The 22,705-nt window shown below is 37.9% G+C and overlaps 1 protein-coding gene across 1 annotated transcript in view; it reads left to right on the plus strand.

Moving 5' to 3' along the window:
• The first annotated feature begins 8,618 nt into the window (after positions 1-8,618).
• The window catches only part of KCNK2 (potassium two pore domain channel subfamily K member 2), a 216,144-nt gene continuing 202,057 nt past the window's right edge, over positions 8,619-22,705 (plus strand). The window contains exon 1 of the mRNA XM_035010551.1: positions 8,619-9,018. Within this exon, the coding sequence (XP_034866442.1) occupies positions 8,985-9,018 (34 nt within the window). The 5' untranslated portion in view covers positions 8,619-8,984. The remainder of the gene's footprint in view (positions 9,019-22,705) is intronic.

Raw genomic sequence — 22,705 nt, forward strand, 5'->3', positions numbered from 1 at the left:
ACAGACAGCTTATGTGCACGTTGTATTTGTGTTAATAAAACCATAAAACTACAAAAAAAAAATAAAGAATCAGGGAATCCTGTGACCAGACTTCACTGATATTTCTTTAGTCATGCATATGGGTTTGAGAAAAAAATACTAGCTTTATAAGACTGCTTATAAATGTAATATGACAATGAATTTACAGTCTAAAATCACAAGAAGGCTGAGCGACAGGCATGGCAAACTTATTAAAACACTCTGCTATCAATTAACTGTGTGAACTTGGGCAAGACAATTCACTTTTATGGACCTTTGGTTTTTGTTTTTCTCTATAATTTTTTCTTGGGCATATGCAAGATGAAATTAATAAGTTTGCAGATATAATTTCATTCATTCATTGAACAAATGCATTGATCATCTACATTTGTACCAGGCTAATTACCAGATACCGATGATTCAGTACCAAGCAAGATACACTTGGTTGCTATCCTCTTTGAGTTTACATCCTAGTGGGAAGAGACATACATTAATCAAAAATCATAAAAAATAAAGAGAAAACTATAAATATAATGACTTTAAAGGGGAAAAATACCTTGAATTATGTAAGCATTTAAAAGGGGGAATTGAGGGCGCCTGGGTGGTTCAGTTGGTTAAGCGACTGCCTTCGGCTCAGGTCATGATCCTGGAGTCCCAGGATCGAGTCCCGCATCGGGCTCCCTGCTCGGCAGGGAGTCTGCTTCTCCCTCTGACCCTCCCCCCTCTCATGTGCTCTCTCTCATTCTCTCTCTCTCAAATAAATAAATAAAATCTTAAAATAAAATAAAATAAAATAAATAGAAGGGGGAATTGAGCTAGTCTACCATGGGCATTATATTCTGTGCAAGGGATAGTTCAGGAAAAATAAAATGTTTATGACCACACTTTTTTTTCAAAAATAGTTTTATGAGTCACATAGAGAAAATTTTATATTCTTATTTAATGAAATGGAGAAAAAAATTAGTGGCTTATATGAAGACTCTTTACAGGTACAAAACCAATTTTGTTAGGCAAAGGCAAGCTTCTAAGAACGAAGTACGGATGGACCTGTTTTGTGTGAGAGAGAAAATGGGCCTCATTTGTCAGCTGACTTCAAGGCATGGAATGGGAAGGGGTATGAGGAGTCTAGTGGGCGAGATAGCAGACCGCAAGGCAGTGTGACTGCGATCCTCTCCTGATGCCTGTAGTCTTAAATCTACTCAACTCACATAGTGCTTCAGTGGAAACTGGTGTAGAGGCTGGACTCTGCAATTCTAGGCAGTAGGCCAAGAAACAGAAATACTTACGAATATCAACTGTCAGGAATCTGCAGAAGGCAAGGCTGGGGGCCTTTGGGCTCACAAAGGTATAGCATTAGATTGAAGGTTCACTTCAGTAAGATTTCTGGGGGGAAAGTGTGTCCAGCAGGCATTGGAAGTAGACTACAATTTCAAGTATATGCTATATTAAATAGAAGAATGCCGAAGAGAAAACTGGCCCTGCTTTTTAACTACTGAAATGGTATCCGACGTCTCTGATGTCTGTGTGCCTATCCTCTCAGCCTCGCTTCCATGTGGGCGGATCTCATGACAACAGCATCTTCTCTTAAGTGCCCATTTCTTTCTACAGCCACTGGCGGAAGCCTGCTCTCATCAAACCCTTGTTCGTACCTACAAGCGAGGGGGTTGATGCCTCTGGGGGCATTGCCTTTACTTAGAATATGCATGCTTTTATTTAGAATTGAGCGATAAGAAGGATGAAAGCAAAATCATTTAAACAGGCTGTATTGTTTCGCTAAGCTGTGAAAATATAATACAAATGGTGTTACGAGTTTACTTTGTCATCCACCCAATGTGACATAAAATAGCACACATGTAAGAACTGCCAAGTGGACATTTATTTTAAAATATGCTGCTGCTATTAGCTGAGCAATTAAAGCAGAGCTTTGGTTTCAGGCCTCACCACATTTCAAGAAAAAACATTTTAAGGTGAAAGTCTTCAAGGTGCTCTTCTCATTTATATGTAATTTCGAGATTCTCAAACCCTATTTTCCTAAAGAATCAGTGTTGTTACTGATCATTTCCCAAAGTTTATGGCTGGCATCTTACAAAGTTCGTATTTATTACCCTTGTGTAAAGCTTTTTTCCACTAGCAAAAAGCAGAACAAAACCATAAAAGAACCTCTGGGATTCATAAATTCTTCATATTAATACTTTGTGTCGTAATGTCACTGTACAGTGCTTAAGGATTTTATGTGGTATGGCATTTTATGCAGAGTAGTAAAGGGAAATAAATGATTATATATATGATAAGTCATATATGTCTCTATATAATTATATATAACTATATATTTATATATAAACTATATTTGTAATAATATATATAATTATATATATACATACACAGATGTCCTTCCCTGGATTCCCTTGAAAATTAAGTTTGACACAAGGTTTAAGTGCCAATGCTTTATTGGGAAGAGAATCCCAGGGTAACTAGAGTGAGAAAAGAAGAAGTGTGGCAGAGAGCAGTGGGAAGCAAATGCAAGATGATGTGTTAGCATGCTGACCAGTACTTCACAAAGACCCACAAAGGGACAGCCATTCCATCAGCTGTGCACCTGCTTGACCATGTTTGGCATTGTTTGGACAGACAGCATGGCAAAATCCTGCATCTAAAAGCCCATCTGGGGAAAGAAGTGAGATGATATTTATCTGACAGCTCTCCTTCATCTTCTGCTTTCAGTTGGTCTCAGTTTGCTTCATGGGAGTTGACTCATCAATACTAAAGAAGTTCTATCACCTGGTCCCTTTGGCAGCTTTGGGGAAGCCAGATCCTACTCCATGTGATATGTGCTTTCATTTCTAAGTCTGGAAATAGTGGGAGGAACCAGGACTCCAGACATGTTGTTTGTTTGGCCTCAGATATAAAATCATGCTTCAGACTCCAAGATCTATCAGCAGTTGAGATGGAAGAAGTTGCTGAGGGTCTGGGAAAGAGAGCCAAGGTAGAGCCAAGAGAATATAGATAGGGGCATAAGATGTGTATAATGCAACTCAAATATATGTATCCAGACACAGCAATAGTATTAACATAATATACAGTATAATGCATTCTCAGATTTCTGCACTGAAGGAGGAAAAAGAGGTATGTATAAGTTTCTATGGAATAGAATTTAAAAATATGCTGAGCTTTGGAGTGGGTGTTTGTATTTGCTGAGATCCAAGTAAAAGTCTGAAAACAGAGTAATGAAGATGTCTTTAGGAGATTTGGCTTAGGAAGCCAAAGAAAACCACCTTTACCTGTTCAGCTCTCTTTTGCCCTTAGGATTTCACTTGCAGTAAAATCATGCTTATCTGGAAATAGACAAGATGGTGCTGCAAAAAATGCCAAGAATCAGAAGCCTTCCCAGGAAGAGAAGTCCTCCCAGAGCAAAAGAAATAGTTAGGTCTTGGGGTTTCAAATATCTTCCCTCCAGGCTGCCTACAGAAGTAAACGAAAAGAGGTAAGAAGCCTGAACAGCGCAAGTAAAGAAGTTGAATCAATAAACTTGAAATCCAGAAACCTGCAGTGTGGATAATAATCTTTCAGGTAAACAAGACTGAGAATTATAAGTGCTTAATTGTAAATATATTTTCTAGATGCTATAGGAAGAGATCTGTGTATGAAAAGTGCATTCTAGAAATCAACAATGTGAGGGATCAAAATAAAGTATACTTATAACAGAAAGTTATTATGTAATAAAGTCACAGGTTAGTTGATTTTAAAAATAAGGGGCAATTAACTTTGGAGTGAGATTATGGAAGTACCCACTAGACTTCCATATAGAGAATGGAAGAATACAAACTCCTTTTTTTTTTTTTTAAGATTTTATTTATTTATTTGAGAGAGAGAGAATGAGAGACAGAGAACATGAGAGGGAGGAGGATCAGAGGGAGAAGCAGGCTCCCCGCCGAGCAGGGAGCCCGATGTGGGACTCGATCCCGGGACTCCAGGATCATGACCTGAGCCGAAGGCAGTCGCTTAACCAACTGAGCCACCCAGGCGCCCAAGAATACAAACTCCTGAAACTCAAAAGCTTTCAGGAGATAAAAATATCTTTGGGAGCCCTTTAACTGTGGGTTTGGTACTCTAGAATGATTCAAGCATTTCTGCATTACTTATTTATATTCTAATTGCAAATCATTTGTTCTAGTTTGTTAATGTAGGCCCTGAATACATGAATGTGGAGAATCTGTTTAAGATAGATAGAGATTGCCCCATGGAAATGACACCTCTACATGTGGAATTGCAGACCAGTGGCCTGTGGGGGCAAATCATGCCTACAGATATTTTTCAAAGGGTTTTAAAAATCAGGAAATATTGGGTAACATTTTAATGTATGACCATACTAGATGTTCAGTCTTCTGAGGCTGAAAGTGTTGGTTGGAAGTGTCTATTGGCTAGAAGAGTCCTCACCTTGATGCAAGGGTACCTTTGATGCTGGTGCTCTCCCCTTTCCTCACTCCCATTATGTCCATGCCTATCATTCTTGTCTTCTGTAGGCAATTGTAACTGCTCTCCTACTCAAACAACCATCTTCAAGAAAATTAATCCAGAGAGATGTCACCCAAGTGTTCATCTTTTAACTTGTTGTTAGTGTTGGCTAACTTTGGTTTCACCGTGCTTGGTGGTTTTGTTGGGCTCTTATGTGCTCCTCATTGCTGTCTCTGGCCATACTCCAACTCTGCCTCTGCCACAGCTGCCATGTTGATGTGTTGCCTTTTCTTTCTTGGGACACTTTCCACCTACTCCAGTTGGAGTTTGGTTTCCCTCTTCTTGCTTGGTACCGAAAGTGAACTCTACAACTCTTATGTTTGAGTCACACTGATATCCATCGAAGTGATTCAGTATGACTGACTCTAATTTCAGTGGACCTGTGGTAGATAGCTTGCATGAGTGGCCCCAATTTTCCATGCTTCCCTGTATCCACATTCTTTGGTAGTAGATACCCCCCAAGACTGAGTCCAGGCTTGCTTTGTATCTTGCTTTGGCCCATGTGATCCTAACAAGTTGACCCAAACAGAGGCTTTAAAGTGCACTTGCACATTTCCACCTCCTCTCTGATTGCCTTGAACCCATACTCAAGCTGGCCTGAGAACTTACCTAGGCTAGCCTTTTAGAAGGACATGAGAGATATATACAAGTAAGAACACAAGACGAGCTCAGTGGTCCCAGCTGGGGCTTTCCCACATCACAGCCTGCAGTCAGCTGACCTTCAAACACATTGAAGAACCCAGACAAGATCACAGTGTCACTTACCTGACTTGCAGCTGATGCACAAATGAGTCCAGATGAGACCAGAATTGTCATGCTGACCTGTACGAAAATTAACAATAATAAATGCCTATTGTTTGAAGCCATTTGAGTTTTGGAGGAGGGGTGTTACACAGCAATGACTAACTGATATGGTGTCCCAGTAAGTGAGATTTTGGTTGAGTTTAGGATGTAGTCTTCTCATGAAAAATGAGTCTATGTGTGGGAAGAGCTTGCGTAGCTACACACTTAACAACATGCTAAGAAAAAAATATTCTTACATTTTGAAGTTGCTCAGAAACAACAAAACAAAGAAAATAGTTGAAGGGTCGCTTTGGGGTAGGTTGTTTTGATTTGGAAGAATGTAAACATGTCTCATCTAAAAATCGAACATGTTTGTGTTGTAAATGGCATTCCAAACCCATTTCCACATAGGTAGGGGACCTTGGGCAGACATACAGAAGCAATTTCCCAACAAACCATTGCCTTCACTGTAACTTTGGAGTCTCTGTGCAGAAATGTGAGTAGAAATAAGTGCATTAGGGACCTCAGAAGGTTTGGCAGTGCATTTTAGATGCTTATCGGAGCCACATGAGTTAGGAATCTGGGATGGAAAGCTCCTAAGAATAACCATTCTCACGAAATTTCCAATCCCTCTTGTTTTTGGCAGAATTTTCAATTCCGTGGAAATGGCTCATGTCGCAAGACTTCTGTGTGGTGCTGGCCAGCACCAGGAAGAAGAGCGGCCCAGGAAGGGAAAACCAAACCAATGTAGCTGCATGTTTTCACGCCTTTGAAAAGGTTCGGGTTTGGCTCAAACCAAGAAAAAGCACTTGGGGTTTTTATTTTCTGCCGGCTCCTTCAAATACCATTCACCTGACTCATGAAGCTTTGAACATCAGGAGGAAACAAGGGAGTGAATACATTTCCAATATTCCTCATGTTCAGACATACTTTGAATGAGGCTTCCTCTTAACTGGGAGAAGAAACAGAACACAGAATACCGCTGGAGCAAGACGGACTCCTACCGAACAGTCTTTGCTGAGGGGCAGAGTGAAATGCTATCTGTGAATCAGTCAATTCATTATGTGCCAGGAATTAGGTGATACCACAGTGCACCAGAATTCGTTCCTCCCCTTAGATGGCTCACATGGTCAAGTGTGGGGGGAGAAAGCTGGACCAAATTATCTTGCCCATTCTGAAATTTCACTGGAATTTTAAAACCCAGCAATGCCCCTCATTTGTGTTTTTGAGAATAATTTTGCTCTTTCACTATTGCATATGCTGATGCATGGTCTGGAATGTCCTACCACCTCTTGTCTGCCTAGCAAATTCCAATCGTCTCCCACATGCCGCTCAGACATCAACCTTTATCTTGCCAAACTTAATTAACCACTTCCTCATCTTTGCTATCTGTCTACGTTGTACAAATTTATATTGGTGCATTTAACATACAAAATTGTGTTCTTAGCACAGTGCCTGGGGGCATAGTAGATGTTTGATAAATGGAAGTGGATTGCATGATACACCACCGTACAAGCTTTCCTTTCCAAAATACACGAGGCTTCCGTCAACATTAGCCTCTTCCTTATCTCTTAACCCCATGCTAATCACCCACTCATTGTTCCCAACTTAACTTTCATCCCTGCAGGTTCCACGCACCCTCTCCATCCTCCAGGTCACTCTCTCAACCTCTTATGCAAACATAAAAGGTCAGCAAATGCTCATGATTAGTACTCTTCCACCAACTGGTCTAATTCTAAGGTGCTCATTTAAAGGGATCTTAACTCCTGGACTCCAGCAACATTTAAAGCACTGAATTATTAGACATCTAATAACATGGTAATATTTGGATTTATAATATAGAAGCTCTTTCTCATGAAAGTAAAACAGGATAAGGATAATCTGATGTCGTTTATTTATCAAGCTGCGAGGGGCTGGATGGGGACTTGATCAGATGATAGCATGAAATGGTACTAATGAAGCAAAGGTCAGGGTCCACATCTCTGTCTGGTCCGATTAGCATTATTGTTTTTCACATTTCCCTTCTCTTCCTCCCAATCTCAGCCAAGTCTCCTGCAATCTAGAGCAATTGTGCAAAGGGGTTCCTGAAAAGAGAGGACAGCAGGGGGTGGGGGCAAAAACCCACTCTTATTTCTGGAAAGTCAACTGACAGTTTATATGCTCTTGCGTTGTGTGTACATGTGTGTTTGTGCACGGGAGGGTCATTGTTGGTCTGTGCACAAGTGTAAGTGTCTGTCTACCTAATATCTCCCTTTCGAACGATTTGAAAAGCATTCATTGTTTGAGTCAGATGGAAGGATTATGTTACTTGAATACTGGTATTTAATGTACATTATCACATTTGTTATCATATCAAAACCAGATGTTTAAAATTTGGGCTAGAAATTCCGTAATACGGATTGTATTACCTCAGGGTCACCCTACCACCTAATGTTCACTGCTCAGCTGTATTTTGTTATGGCTTTAATAGAGCAATAATGTGTTTCCACAAGTCTTAGTCTGGTATTAGATGACATGTGGGCTAATTTTGGTGGGTTGAGCAGACTGGTAGGGGGTTATACAAACCAGAGCAATTTGCTTTCCCAACAATAAGAAAATACATGAGAATTGTTGCTAATAGTCAAGGCATCTCTCTCTCTCTTTCTCTCTCTGTCTCTCCCTCTTTCTCTCTCTCCCACCTTACTTCCTCTCTTCTGTCACCCTTTCATTATTTATCATTGTCTTTCATTCTTTATCGTTGGTTCCTTTATTTAAAAAAAATGTCATTTTTACTGTCTCCACATGTCCCTCAAACTTCTTCCAGACACAGAATCTACCTCCAATTACTTTCTTATCTCAGCCAAAGCTATTTGAAACCTTCCTCTTATTTGCCTTTCTCACATGGCTTCTGTACTGATAAAATTAAAACAAGCAAGCTCAGAAAACTGATAGCATTCTTGATTTAAAAAAAAATTATAATCAAGGCAATTTAGATAAGGTTTAAAAGAAAGAAAGAAAAGCCTCTGTGGAAGCAAGCCAGCGATTCATCTGTTTGCATTAATAGGTTCCAGCGATGGTAGTACAGGCACGGAAAGCCCATTCGCCACTGCGCTTAGCAAGCACATGAGCTTAAAAATAAACTTTGACAATGTAGATCTCTTTGTCCTTTCAGGAATGGAAAACATTATGTACTTCAAAGCATACTAAGCCTGATTTTAAAATATAGTTGGGATACTGTTACCGTGGCAATTGGGAGGGTCTTCAGGAAGCACACAGTATGTGGAGGCTTCGTGGGCAATAGTACTCAAGCCACAGACTAGTGAGAATAAATGACGCTGGCACATTTTAATAGGCTCTTTGATGAGGAAGAAACGTCTGTCTCTTAAGCTCCCTGGAGCAACCAGGATCTAATTCCTCGTTTCAATCAGGGAATTTCTTTCTGAACCAAACTGCTAAGACAGAGTATTTGAGTAGCACATTTCACTGGCGTACAGCAGTGTTGGTTCATTTTGGAGGGTTTTTGGACAGGAAATCGATCTACAGGGTAACTTTCACACAAGAAAGGAAACAGTATGGGACGATGGCTTGTTAGTACAAGGGACTCTGTTTTGGAAATTACGGACAAGAAACCTTGGTGGAAGAACGGCATTCAAGATCAAAAGCATGATGACTCCTGATGAAAACATCCCCAAATGATGAACCCACAAGCAAAAAGGAACTTCTACTGTAAGTATCTTAGCAAGAATCAAGTACCTCGTTTGTTTTCAAAATTTCTGGAGTACGTGGGGTAGATTTCCAAGCGAGTGTTTGATGTAGGGAGTCTTCATAGACAAGTCTGTAATTAAACTCATTGGGTGGTTCCAACAGAGGGTTAGTTACTGGAATTTTTTCCATGACCTTGCAACACTGAAATAAATTACACGTTCATGTGGGCATGTTTTATATAATAGACATGTTATATCAGGCTTTTATTGTGTGATGTATTGATTCTGGCAATGCAAAGATGATGAACCTAAGTATCTACACATTCCATTACGTTTGGACTCTGGTCATTTAAACTATCTTTGCTTTGGTTTATGTCTTGTAATCAATTTTTCCACATATAGATTGACACATGTTATTTGCAATTTACTCAGAATATTAGTTATATAGTTATTTCCTCAGTGAATCTTATTTGTTTACTAGGGAAGAGATAGCTCAGAATCTTGGAAATGGGGAAGAAAAGCTATGATAGTTTACACTAAAACTTGGGAACTGAGGCTTCTTTGTTCATTTCTATATTTATTTGGTTAGTAGTTTTGTTTGAAAAATTATTTAGATGTCTCTATGTAAGAGATTTTTTACTCCATAGGAATAGGATTATGATCTTGGAAATGTGAATCAAGTTCTTCAATAGCATAACTCTATGTAAATATTCAACATAGCTAAGTCCATCTTCAGTGCCTGGCAGAGTATATACTTAATAGATAGTTTTTGAATGTATATATGCTGGTGTTGGGTAATAGGACAAATGTCTTGAGTGTACAGTAATCATTTCATATCAGGATTCTACTTTATTAACTTATCCATGAATGTGATTGAATTCTGTTTAACAGGAACTGCATAATGAGGTTACATTGCATTACTACTTTCAATAAAGAATTTCTTTAAAAATCAAATTTCTCATCATTTTCTATTCTTGGTTGTTTTTCTTTTCAAATACAAGAGTTCAAAAACTCGTTGTTTATTTGAAGGGATATAAAGTTTTGGGAGCAATTCAGTATATAAAATGTCAGCTGATTTCCAATTAGGATGTAATTTCCAGGTGTTAATTTGTAGCACTGGATTTGTAATTAGCTATTTTGGAGTCCCCTCTGCTGAAGATTGGTGGGTAAGCCAAGACATTGGCCAAACCCTCAAATGGGGGAGATCATTTTTTAGGCGTAAGGAGCATGAAAACAAACCGAGAGGCAAGTAGATGAAGAGAATTTTGGAGTCAAACCAAGTGTTCCTGGAGTGACAGGAGAGAAGCAGAAAACACAGAGAAAGGCACTCAATGGAAGAGAGCTAGAGAGGTGAGGCAGATTTATTAGAGCTGCCATTTCTATCTTCTATGATGCCAGATAACACTGTTGTGGTTCTCTAATTTTGTTCTAGATCACTTGCCATGGATACTTGTTAAACTGAATACATGTCCTTCTGCTACTATAAGTAGCAAGAATGCTATACAGGTGATTTTATCACATCTTGTTAGAAGTGGTGGTAGGATCCTTTGGGTAGGAACTGACAGGAAGTGTAACTAAGCAACAATTATCATCAAGGTAAAATACTTTGGGGGTAATCATATATAAAATATCATATATAGCATTTGGATAAGCTTAAATTATCCCGCTAACAGGTCAGTTCTGTCTCCTAAAATATAGAGGTATATTTTACATATAATTTATACAGGCAGATCTGTCAGAATATAATTCTCATTAGAATAAGATATTCTATAGGAACTGTTTGGAAGCTCTCTTAAGAATTAGAAGGTTTGTTGATATCATCTGCACAAACACTTTTTCAGGGTAACATTATCTGGATTTATTATGTAGAATTCTGGGAACTCAATCAAGAAATGATGCAATATTAGAGAAGTCCTAAGGCATATGATTATTTAATGAAAGCCAGTCAGTGATATATGGTAGAATGATTAAGATTTTGAAGATTATCTTCAAAAGGAAGATGTCAGCTTAGAACCCCTCCGCCCTCCAGAATGATTGGGATGTAGTTACTGATGACAAATTATAACTTGAATTTTTATGGCGTGTTATAATTTTTTTCTAGTTAGTTGCTTGACATCAGAAAGATCTATAGCCAGAACTGTTCAAGATTTGCTGTACCAAGAGAAATGAGCTCCCTGCCACTGGTGATATGATATAGATAAGGAGATTCAAAATGGAGGGGAAAGCAAGTATTTGGAGTCAGACAAATATTTCTTGGAATTCCAGACCCCCTGCTTATAAACTATGTGACCTGGAGAAACTCTAAGTTTCTGATTCTTCATATGTAATATGGAGTTAACAATTCTTCCTCCTTAGAATTACTACTGTAAAGATTAAATGAGACAATTTGTGCCATGCTTGGCCTATAGTAAGAGTGCAATAGGATGGCTAAACTACATGAGCTCTAGGGGCCTTTCTGACTATGTGGTTCTAGTCATTCTAGCTGTTTAAAATAAACTAGATTCCTTAACACTACATCAAAAACTAATGATGTAATGTATGGTGATTAACATAACATAATAATAATAAAAAAAAATCTAAATTCCTTGGTTGTGCTAAATGCTACCCAAAGATGTGACACAATAGAAATATCTATTCTTCACTTAGTGGGCTCCTAATATATTGAAAATTGTTAAGCAAAACTTCTACAAGTGCAATGAAAGAATGAGTAAGGCAATCAGAATGTACAAATCGAAAATAATGATTTTTTTTAGATGATTTAGATGTGTTAGGTGGTAAAATCAATTTGACCGTCTACAGTCCTCAATGGTTAAGACAGTGGAAACACTGGATTGGCTATCACTAATTAATTTCCCTTCCGTCCTGTGTCTAATCATCTTAGGGAACCCACCGTAATCAGCATAATCATTCTCAGCAGATATGGTTTTTTTTGAGAGTTTAAGGACTGGAAATGTTCATCTTCAAGATATTTCCTATGACATCTTTCTATAGTGCCTGCAAAAACCAAAGTTTTATGTGGACAGTGTATTTTGATGATTTGATTTATTGTGTTCATTTGTTACAAGTGCAAAGCACTTGGCAGAACCATCATTCTTACACTACTGCTTAAACTGGCTTAAGCAATGTTTCCACATCACAGATATGAAATAACAATCTAGCTGTCAGATTTACTAAGTGGAAAGTCACTATGTATTTGGGAGAGTGTCAGCAGTGGCTATTAAAGAAAGTATTATCTTGCATCTATATAGTGCCATTTTCTTTTCAAAACATTTTCATATACATTATTTCACTTGTTCTCACCCTTAAAGCAGAGGGTGTTTACTTCTTCTGCTGTATAATATGAGTAATAAAGCAGAATGAAGCAGAATAGTCTAAGGAGAAGGTTGAATATAGAGAAATGAGACTTTGCATCTAGCATAATTTGTCTAATGGTTTTAGGATAATCTCTGATTTTTATCCAGAAATATAGAATTCATCTGCTTCTTTCATGCTTTAATGGGAGCCTTAAACTGAAGCAGTAATTAACACTTACCTTGCATTGTGCCTGCCCCAGAGACCCAACCAGGTACACACAGAGCAGACTTGGGCAACTAGGTCAACCTCAGTCGGGTGTGCAGAAAAACTTGAGTTTCTGCAATTCCCTGTCTTCTCCACTACCAATATATACCAGACACTTCAAGAGAGTAAGGATATTCATATTTACTCATTTATACTTTTTATTTTACAAAGGAGTCAAGGCTACAGTTGTGATCCTGGCAACCTTGCTTGGCTGAAATGATATGGATCTGGACAATTGGACTTTATACTTTTATATTATTTTATGTATATTATAGATATTATTATTTATATAATAATTATAATATAATATGATATAACTATATGTGTACCAATTAACAAGGTGACAACGTCAGGTAAAACTCTGCCCCATAGCTCCTCAGAGGCTGGTAAGCTACATCATACAGGCATAGATTTTGAGACTCAGGGCATAGTTCTATCTGTTGACTCGAATCTAGTAATCAGAAGCTTTCCTTGGTATGACTGAAGATTTTAGCCAGCAGGAACCACAATTGATAAGTGCAAGAGAAAAACAGAAAAAAAACTATATAGCAGCAGAATGCAACTATCTCACAGTTAACCACTAGGTGATTTTGAAATGCAACATGTTGATTTTTTTCATATTAGTAGCTTTGGGTGTGCAAGACTCTTTTAGCCCAGTTCCTCATTTTCTTTCCATTTCAAAGGTTAACATTGCCACATGTTCTGTGCAATAGTTTTGGTTGGTGGTATTTCATGAAAAATGTAGGCTTAAAGAAGAAATCGTGAAATAGAGGGCTTTGATGCATTTGAATGGAATAGAATGAAGCTTAGAGAAGCCCTTCCCTTGTTCTGCATGAGCATTGCTCACATAGTATTATCCTGATCATTCCTTCCTCCTGTGAGACAAATGGCATTTAAGTTAGACTAAGTGCAGCAGAGCTAATAGAGATGTGATTACCGGTCATCACATAGTATGATGCCAAAGTGTTTTGTTTTCCTCATGCTGTTTTCCCCCTTTTGAAACCTGAGGTGACAGGTCAAGATGAATCGAACAGTCATGTGCAAAAGCCACCAATTTCTTTTCATACCTTGACAGTTTAGAGTTCTGAGTAGTACAGTCCTGAAAAAGTTCTTGCTTCTTTGCCTTCATGTTTTTAAGATTTGTTTTATTTTGAGAAAGGTGTAGGATTCTCACTCCTTCAGGGTGAGATAATCTGCTCACTGAACACAGTTTTTTGTTTTGTATGTATTTTTTAAGTTATTTAAAAATCCACATGAAGTAAAATTCACTAATTTTTGTGTGCGTAGGTCTGTGAGTCTTGTTACCAGCACCATAATCAAGATAAAGAACAGTTCTTTCACCCCCAAAATATTCTCTCCTGCAGCCACTTTATCGTGGAAACTCCCTCATATCTAGGTCCTGGGACCACTTACCTGTTTTTTGTTTCTATAGTTTTGCCTCTTCCAGAATGTCCTGTAAGAGAAATCATAAGCTTGCAACCTTTTGAGTCTGTTTTCTTTTACTTAGCAGAATGCATCTGTGATTCATCCCTGTTGTCATGTCTATCAATACTTTGTTTCCCTCTATTGAGGAGGAGTATTTTATTGTACCAGAGTGTGTTGATTTATTCAACCAATGAAGAACACTCAGGCTGTGTCCAGTTTGCGGGGATTCTGAACAATGTTGCTCTACATAGAATTTGCTTTAAACACAGGTTTTTGTGTGAATATAAGTTTTCATTTCTCTAGCGTAAATGAATACCTAGGTGTGGGATTGCCAATCATATGGTAAATGTAAATTTCCAGAGTGACTTTACCATTTTGCATTCCTACCAGCAATGTATGAGATTTATAGTTACTTGGCCTTCCTGTCCGCACTTGGTATTGTCCATTTATTTTTTTGTTTGTTTTTTTTTCTTAACAATTCTAATAAGTGCATCTAATAAGATGCAATGGCATCTCATTGTGGTTTAAGACATTGAGCATCTTTTCTTTAAAAAAAAAAGTTTTATTTACTTATTTGAGAGAGAGAGAGCATGCAAGAGCAGGAGGAGGGGTAAAGGAAGAGGGAGATGCAGACTCCCCACTGTTCAGGGAGCCTGATGCGGGGCTCAATCCCAGGACCCTGAGATTATGACCTGAACCCAAGGCAGACACTTAACCAACTGAGCCACCCAGGCGCCCCGAGCATCTTTTCATCTGCTTGTTTGTGATCTGAATATCCTGTTTGGTGAAATGTGTTCAAATCTTTGTCCATTTTTTTACTGGATCTTTGTTTTCTTATTGTTGGTTTTGAGAGTTCTTTTAAAATTATGGGTATAAATTAACTTGTTGGATTTGTGATTTGAAGACATTTTCCACTCTCTGCTTTTCATTTTCTGAACCATATCTTATAGAGAAAAAGGTTTTAGTTATGATGAGGTACAACTGATCCATTTTTTTTTCTCTTCTGGATCTCTTATGGATCAAGCTCTTAGTGTTGTATCTAATGATGCTTTTTCTAACCCAACTCATGAGAATTTTCTCTTGTGTTTTCTTTTTTCAGAATATGGTAATTTTATGTTTTACATTTTAGGCCCGTGATCAACTTTAATATTTTTTATAAAGTAAGAGGTGTGGGTGGAGGCATATATCTTTTGCATGTGAATTTCCAGTTGTTTTAGCACCATTCATGGAAAAGACTATCTTTTATCCATAGAATTGCATTTGTAGTAGTATTAAAAGTCAGTTCACTATAATTTTGTAAGTTTACTTCTGGACTCTCTATTTTGTCCCATTAATTTATGTAGTATACTTTCACTGATACCATACTGTCTTGATTAGTATAGCTTCACAGTAGGTCAGGAAATCATGTAGTGTGAGTTCCTCTAAATTTGTTCTTCCTTGAAGTTGTTTTTTCTACATCGTTTAATTTTCTATATAAAATTTAAAATCAGCTGGACGGTATCTACAAAAATCCTGCTGGGATTTTGATTGGGATAAGTGTTAAATCTATAGATAAATTTGGGGAATGTTGACATCTTATTAATATTTGAGCCGTTTAATCCGTTTGTTTAGTTCCGCTTCATTTTTATCCTCTGTTTTATAGTTTTCCTCATATAGACTCTGCACATTTTTTGTTAGATTCATACTTGGGTATTTCATTTTTTGGAGCTCTTGTAAATGATACTTTTAAAGGTTTCTGTTTCTACTTTTCATTACTAGTATATAGATATGTGTTATCTCATGGACAAAGAGCTTGTATATGTATATACAGATATGTGTATAGAAAGCCTACAAACCAACATGAATATGCCTAACAATCAAGTAGAAAAAGACCAAACACACACACAGGAAAGCAAGTAAATACAAATGACTTTTAAAAATTAAGTTCAATTTCACACACAGGAAGAAAAGGGGAACACATCTGGGAAATCGTATGGGAAATATTTTGATATCTATGTTATCAAAGGTGTGGGAAAACAGATGCTTTTATAAATTACCAGTGACAGTTAGAATTGATGCCTTTATGGGAAACACTTTTGAATGTATATGAATATTACTGATGTACATAATCTCAGACCTAACAATTTTGCTTCTAGTTCATTCTACAGGTATGTAGATGGATGATGTCAGATGTCTAAGGGTATTTACTACAATGTTTCTTAATTGCGAAACATTGGAAATAATGTAAATGTCCATTATCGTGGATGTGGTGATAGAAATTATTGTGTGTGCACATTGTTGTATGGTTGTGGGAAAAAGAATAAAGCAATATAATATACACTCATAAAGAATGTCTCAACAAGACCATAATATAAATTCCTCATTAGAATATAACCTTCATAACTAAAGTGAATGCTCCACAGTGCAGATTTTTTGCCCTTTAATTCACTGTTGTACCTAGAATAATCTTGGTACATAGTGGGCTCAATAAATACTTATTAGATGATTTAAGTGGATATACAAAGAAGAAGAAAGCAAGATGCACGATATTTTGAGTTTGAGGTGTCAAAAGTCTAGGAGGTGGAAGATGCCCAGTGAGTCATTGGAAATATGACTCTTGAGTTGGAGAAAAAAATTCAGAATTGTTAGCTAAATCCTTGGGTGAAGCTGCGAAAGATGTGGAGAGGTAAATGTGTTGAGAAGGGGCTGGGCGTTTCTAAGTGTGTGGCATCAATTTATAATGGGCAAATGGAGAAAGAAGAGCCAGAAAGGAAGCTGAGACTGAGCCACACCAGAGGTGGGAATCTAGGGGAAATGGTATGTTGAGCCAAAAGAGGGACTTCTAAGAGAATGGTCAACTGTATCAAATGCCATAACCGATGTAAAGATAAAGGGCCAAAAAAAAGGCTAAAGTGTGTTCTTTGGATTTGGTAGTTAAGAGAGTAACTGCCATGGCGTGCTCACAGCCGGAAGGCTGGTTGAGGTACAGAGAAAGTGAGAAGTGGTAAGGCTACTGAGGCGGTGAAGTAAAAGGAAAGTGAAACACTAAATCACTAGTGTTTTAGGTGTTCGGCCATAGAAGAAAGGAAAGAGAGAGGGAGATGAAGTATCTAATAGGAAAGTTTATGTCTTAGTTGCCAGAAAATTTAGCTCAATTTTTATGTTCATAGTAGGGAGCCAGAAAGAGGGAGAGATCAATCTATGATGGATGGGTTGAGGTTCTGGATGTGCAGAGACAATACAGTCTAGCTTTCTGAAATAAATCCTTTGATAAAAGCATTGGCCAATGGTGAGCAGTAGAAACAAACCCATGGTAGAACAAGATTTTTATGTATATGAGGAGTGGTGTTCCAAGCCTGGGAATGATGTATACAAAGATAAAATGTGCACTTAGGACTCATGGGACATAGTTAAAATAGAAATTTGGTTTTTGTATTCTGCAGTCTTTTTAGAAATGTCCAGTGAGGCTAGTCCTCTTCTTGTTCTGCAGAGAACAAGAAGAGCCCTACTCCTTCTTAGGTAATAAATGTGCCTAGGATCCCAGGAAAGGAGGAAATAAATGGGTTGGCTATCACTATAGAGCTCTATCCTTTTGAGTAGATAGAACAAGAGGGAAAGACATTCCCGACAGGAAAAAGTTCAAGAAAAGCAAAATATTGAAAGTACTTGTTTCATAACATAATGTACTTTTCCTTTATAGCCCACATGATAGTTATATAAGTTTATTTATGGGATTATTCTTATTTATTTAATGTTTCTGTTGGGTATTGGGTACATATGGGATTTTTAAAAAGAGGTCTGTGGGGACGCCTTTGTGGCTCAGTTGGTTAATCAGCCTCCTCTTGATTTCGGCTCAGGTCATGATCTCAGGGTCATGGGATTGAGCCCCACATTGGGCTCCCCACCCAGCACAGAGTCTGTTTGTCCCTCTCTCTCTTCTCCTCCCCCCGCAACAATGTGCTCTCTATCTCCCTTTCCCTCTCTCTCTCTCATGCAAATAAATAAGTAAAATTATTGTTGTTGTTTTTTTAAAGGTCTGTGTGGGAAAAAGCAGAGAAAAGCAATAAGTCATCTGATGGTTCTGCAAACAGGAGAAACTCAAAATAGTTGACAATAATTACTGACAACATGGCAGGCCAATTTGAGAACATCAACTGAAACTTGTAGGGGTTTTGCCCAATCCAGTAGCAGTTAAGTGAAAAAAGCTCATGGTAAGATCTAAAGGGTGTAGAGCAGACGTCTAGACCCAGTGGTGAACTCTCAAAATCAATAAGCCTGGTCTCCCTTATAGAACTGATTGACTTGTAAGCTCACACTTTGAAACACTTCTTTTAAAAAATAAAGCACTTTATCTATTTGTTCAATGAATACCCGTGGAAAGCCTCAAATGTATTGTTACTTGTAGAATTGCAATTAAATAAGGATTGAAAATAAGAGAATATAATATGTAATGAGTATATGCTCTGATAATGTATGTATAGTATAATTATTAAAAATAGGTGGGGGCGTCTGGGTGGCAGAGTCGGTTGAGCATCCGCTCTCGGTCATGATCTCAGGGTCATGAGATCGAACCCTACGTCAGGCTCTAGGCACAGCACAGAGTCTGCGATTCTCTCTCCCTCTCCCTCTTCCCCTCTTGCCTGTGCTCTCTTTCTCTCTCTCTCTCAAATAAATAAATAAATCTTTAAAAAGATAGGTGGATATTGGGGATGGTATACGCTAAACAAAAATTTTCAATGTATTCACTAATCATATTATTGGTAATATTAGTATTGCTATTTTGAGATTTTCTGCATGCAACATGAATAAAACATATGAATAATTATAATATATTCTAATTCTATCATCCCCTGTGACATTGAGAACCAGGGTTCTTGATATGGAAAAAAATGAGATACAGATGAAATGTATAAGTTAAGTAAAACCTGTTAGTACTGAATTTGAACTGGAAATATCATTATTAACTCATAAGGTATTTAAAATACATACATCCATACAATACACACATATCATATATAAGTATATATGTGATTATGAACATATGTAATAGGGTAGGTATGTAATACATTATGTATGATGTAAGATATAGGTATATGTATATTCCCCAACATTTTTTCTGGAAAACCCAGAAAAAATTACCAAGCACCCAGTAGCAATGAGAATCTTTAGCACCAAAATTGTGGTTTTCCTATACCATTTCCCTACTAAAAGAAGTCAAGACATTTTTGAGAAATGTGTGACTCCAAGTGTGGGTCAAGAAATGTAGGAGATGAACATGGAACATCTTGTCATATCATATAGTGAAGAAGCTCTCAGGACTAACAAGGCTATGTCACTGGTTCATGACATAGACCCAATCTTAAAAAGCTACTAATTAAAAATGGGATGATTTGAGCAGGATAATAATTGCAATGAACTGAAATCCATCAAATGTTTAAATCCTTGAGGTCATAATGATAAGAAAATAACTAACTGGAGATTCAGGGAAGGCCTCTTTAAAAGTGATAGGTAAGCTGAAATTGAGGGCTAAGTAGGAAAGAGTTGATGAAGACAACAGGAAACGTATATGTGCACAGCTAGAAGATGGGAAGAACTCAGTCCTATGTGGCTGGAAGACAGTGAGTGAAAGAGAAAGAGGTTCAGCATGAGGTTGGAGAAATAGGGCTGATCATTCAGGAACATGTACTCAGGCTAAGGGCTAGATCTTTCCTTAGAAATGTGATAGAAGGTTCTTGAAAAGTTTTATGCAGGGAAGGGACATAATCGAAGTTGTTGCTATGGGACCCATGGATTGGAGGAGTCCAGAGCAAAATCAGAGAGAGAGGGAGAGTTAGGGGCTGCTGCAAGCAAAAGATGAAGCTGCTTAGCCATCAACACGAGAAAAGCAGTCTAAGAAAGACCTGTTGCTCTCTGGAGCAACTTTATAATCTTCTATGTGCTCAGGATCTGGTAAAACCAGCCCTTTTATCCCCATTCTGCTGTATCAGTAACAGGATGTAGCATACTTTTCTCCTACAGAACCTGGACTCCATGTAAGGTTTATATTTATAATAGAAAATTAGGAGGCCTGATTCTATCTAGTGGAGTGATACCACTTTGCTTTTAAAGTCTTCTGAATCAATAAAATTGCTTACTTTCAGTTTGTTCTTACCTTTTTTGAGACAAAGTATAGGCCTTCCAAAAGATGGGTTGCAACTAGAGACTGTTTCTTCTTTCTTCCTGAGTTCATATAAAGATAAACAAACAAGATTTCTATGTAAAAAGGAGCTATTTCTCCCCTTGAGAAACACCCATGAGCAGGGAGGATACTCGGTTGAGATGCCCAGTATGACCATGTCAATTGTTAATGGCTGGCGCTCATTTCTTGCTGCCTCTGTTCTGATTGGTCAGTGCTGACGCATTCATGTTTGTTAAATATTAAAAACTCACTCTGCTCATGGACAGTAAAATAATATTTCCAACTGTCACTTGGAACACTTCAATTCATCTTCTATATGGGATCAGAGGGTGAGGATAGGCAACATTCAGATATGCCACATACAATCAATCTTTTTGAGGAGCAGGAAAGGAAATTTTAAAGAGATTGATTTTAGAGATAACATGGGTCGTCTCTTCTCGTGTTCTCTATTTCTTGGTATGCTTGTATATTCTGCATGGAGAACACTCCAGCTAGTTTGCCCCTCTTATGCTTTTTCTTTTTGATACCACATTATTGTTTTGCTTTAAAAAGGAGGCCACAATGTCTTACCACACTTTATTAAGAAAAAAAATCCAGAATTTTGTTCAACACAAGTAATTATAGGTCTATTGGTCAAAGTTCCGAGTATTAACTGTCTTTTTCTCCCCTGTGGAATGAGTATGCATTTTCTACCATTTCTGCCTTTGGTAGTTCATTTGGTGCCCTTCAGAAGTGTGATGTTTGGCATCTTTTCAATGCAGGCATTCTTTAAAGATGGTTTTGTGCTACGAACTCTGTTAATAATGTTTGGGACCAAATTTATTGAAGAAGTGTATCAAACTTGAAATATTATTAATAATTAAAGATAAAGTATGACTTACAAAGTCTCTCAGGCTGCCATTCAGCTTGCAAATTGGTTAAAACCTAGTGACAACACTTATTTTCTTGTTGGGGCTCATATACTATCTCAGAAGCCAACTTCAGAGGAGGGCTTCCAAAACTATTTTCAGCATCAATACCTTTAGATCTCAGTGGTTTTCCAGTGTGATTATTTCAGGATGGTACTCATTTAGATGTGTGAATTCCAAAAAATTTGCTTTATACTTTATTCTTTGATCCCACCACATACACTCAGACAAATTATTGGGATTAAAGAATCTCCAATTAGGGACGCCTGGCTGGCTCCGTTGTAGAGCATGTTAATCTTGATCTTGGGGTTCTGAGTTTGAGACACATGTTGGGTGTAGGGCTTACCTAAAAAAAAAAAAAGAATCTCCAATTAAAATGTCATACATAGGATATTAACTCTTAATTTCCTTTTATAATTCTCCTGGTCTGCCAAACTCTAACTTTCCAGTATAAACGCATTTTGATAGTGATGAGAAGACTGAATCATTTTAATAGTTTTAAATGATCCAAGTGTTTTTAAATCACAGTATATATATTTTCATTGATAGATGATAGCTGGATATTGGATATTAAGAACATATTTTTTAACTTTACAGTAATGGCCAACTGTCTCTGAACAGTAAAAAAATTATGCTTGAGAGAGTCATATGAAGTGTGTATGATTTTCAGCCTATTCTCAACCTAAACGTTTAAGAAATATAATTTAATTTTCCTATAAAGTGAATTTAACTTTAGTTCCAAATTTTCCATTTTTACTTGATAGAAATTTAATCTTGGGTGAGTTTAGAGTTTCTTCCATTGTTTCAGTCAATTCTCATCTTTTCAGTCAATTCAGGACTTTCCCAAATCCCATGTTTGCTTCTAGGTTCTGGTGCTTTCAGAGGTCCTAGTCCTTGACGTGGATGCTTTGACGTCTGCGTTGGTAGCATTTGCTGTGCCGGGTTGTGTCTGCCTTGACCTAAACATCAGGCTTCATCAGGTCTGCTTGGCAATTTCCAAGCCCCTCTCAGGAGACGTGAGGAATGTGTGGCTCTTCCCTTGTACCACTCTGGGTCCACAGGGGATTCTGATGCTGTCTCAGGCCCCTTTTGGCTGGACACCTGATGCAGCCATTGCCACTCAAAGCCTACCATGATGAGTAGGGCAAAGTGCGTTTTAAAGACAACGTACAACCTGACCGAGGCCTGCTGAAACAGGTGCCCAGTCCCAGGCTCCTCTTGGACCCCCAAACCTATCTAGGGATGTCCTTCCTCCCGCGCCTGACTTGGCATAAGATCAAGGGAATGTACAGGGCCCCTTCCCAAGGACTCAGGGGTATTTAATCCCCCGTCTTCTCTCCGGATTTTTCTCTTTTTCCAGCCCAGATCATCTTTATGTTCTCTGAAATAGAAAAACAAAGCAAAAACCCATGCATTTCATAAATCACGAGTTTTCCAACTTTACTGTTTACATAAGGACTTTGGCTTCTGCAACTCAAATGTCAGTGATTGACTTCGTTGTTCTTTCCTTCCCAGAGGCCATAAATCTAGAAGTGGCTTCATCAATGGGGTAAAGTCGCATGAGTATAAAAGAATTACTAGGACTGAAGGAAAAGAGCCCAGTTATATAACATCCCAGTATGAACACTATTTTTGTGTACACATGGATTTCCACAGCCTAC

The sequence above is a fragment of the Mirounga leonina genome, unplaced genomic scaffold, assembly GCF_011800145.1.
Source record: "Mirounga leonina isolate KUSES-001 unplaced genomic scaffold, KU_Mleo_1.0 Mir_154, whole genome shotgun sequence".
NCBI classification, from domain to species: Eukaryota; Metazoa; Chordata; class Mammalia; order Carnivora; family Phocidae; genus Mirounga; species Mirounga leonina.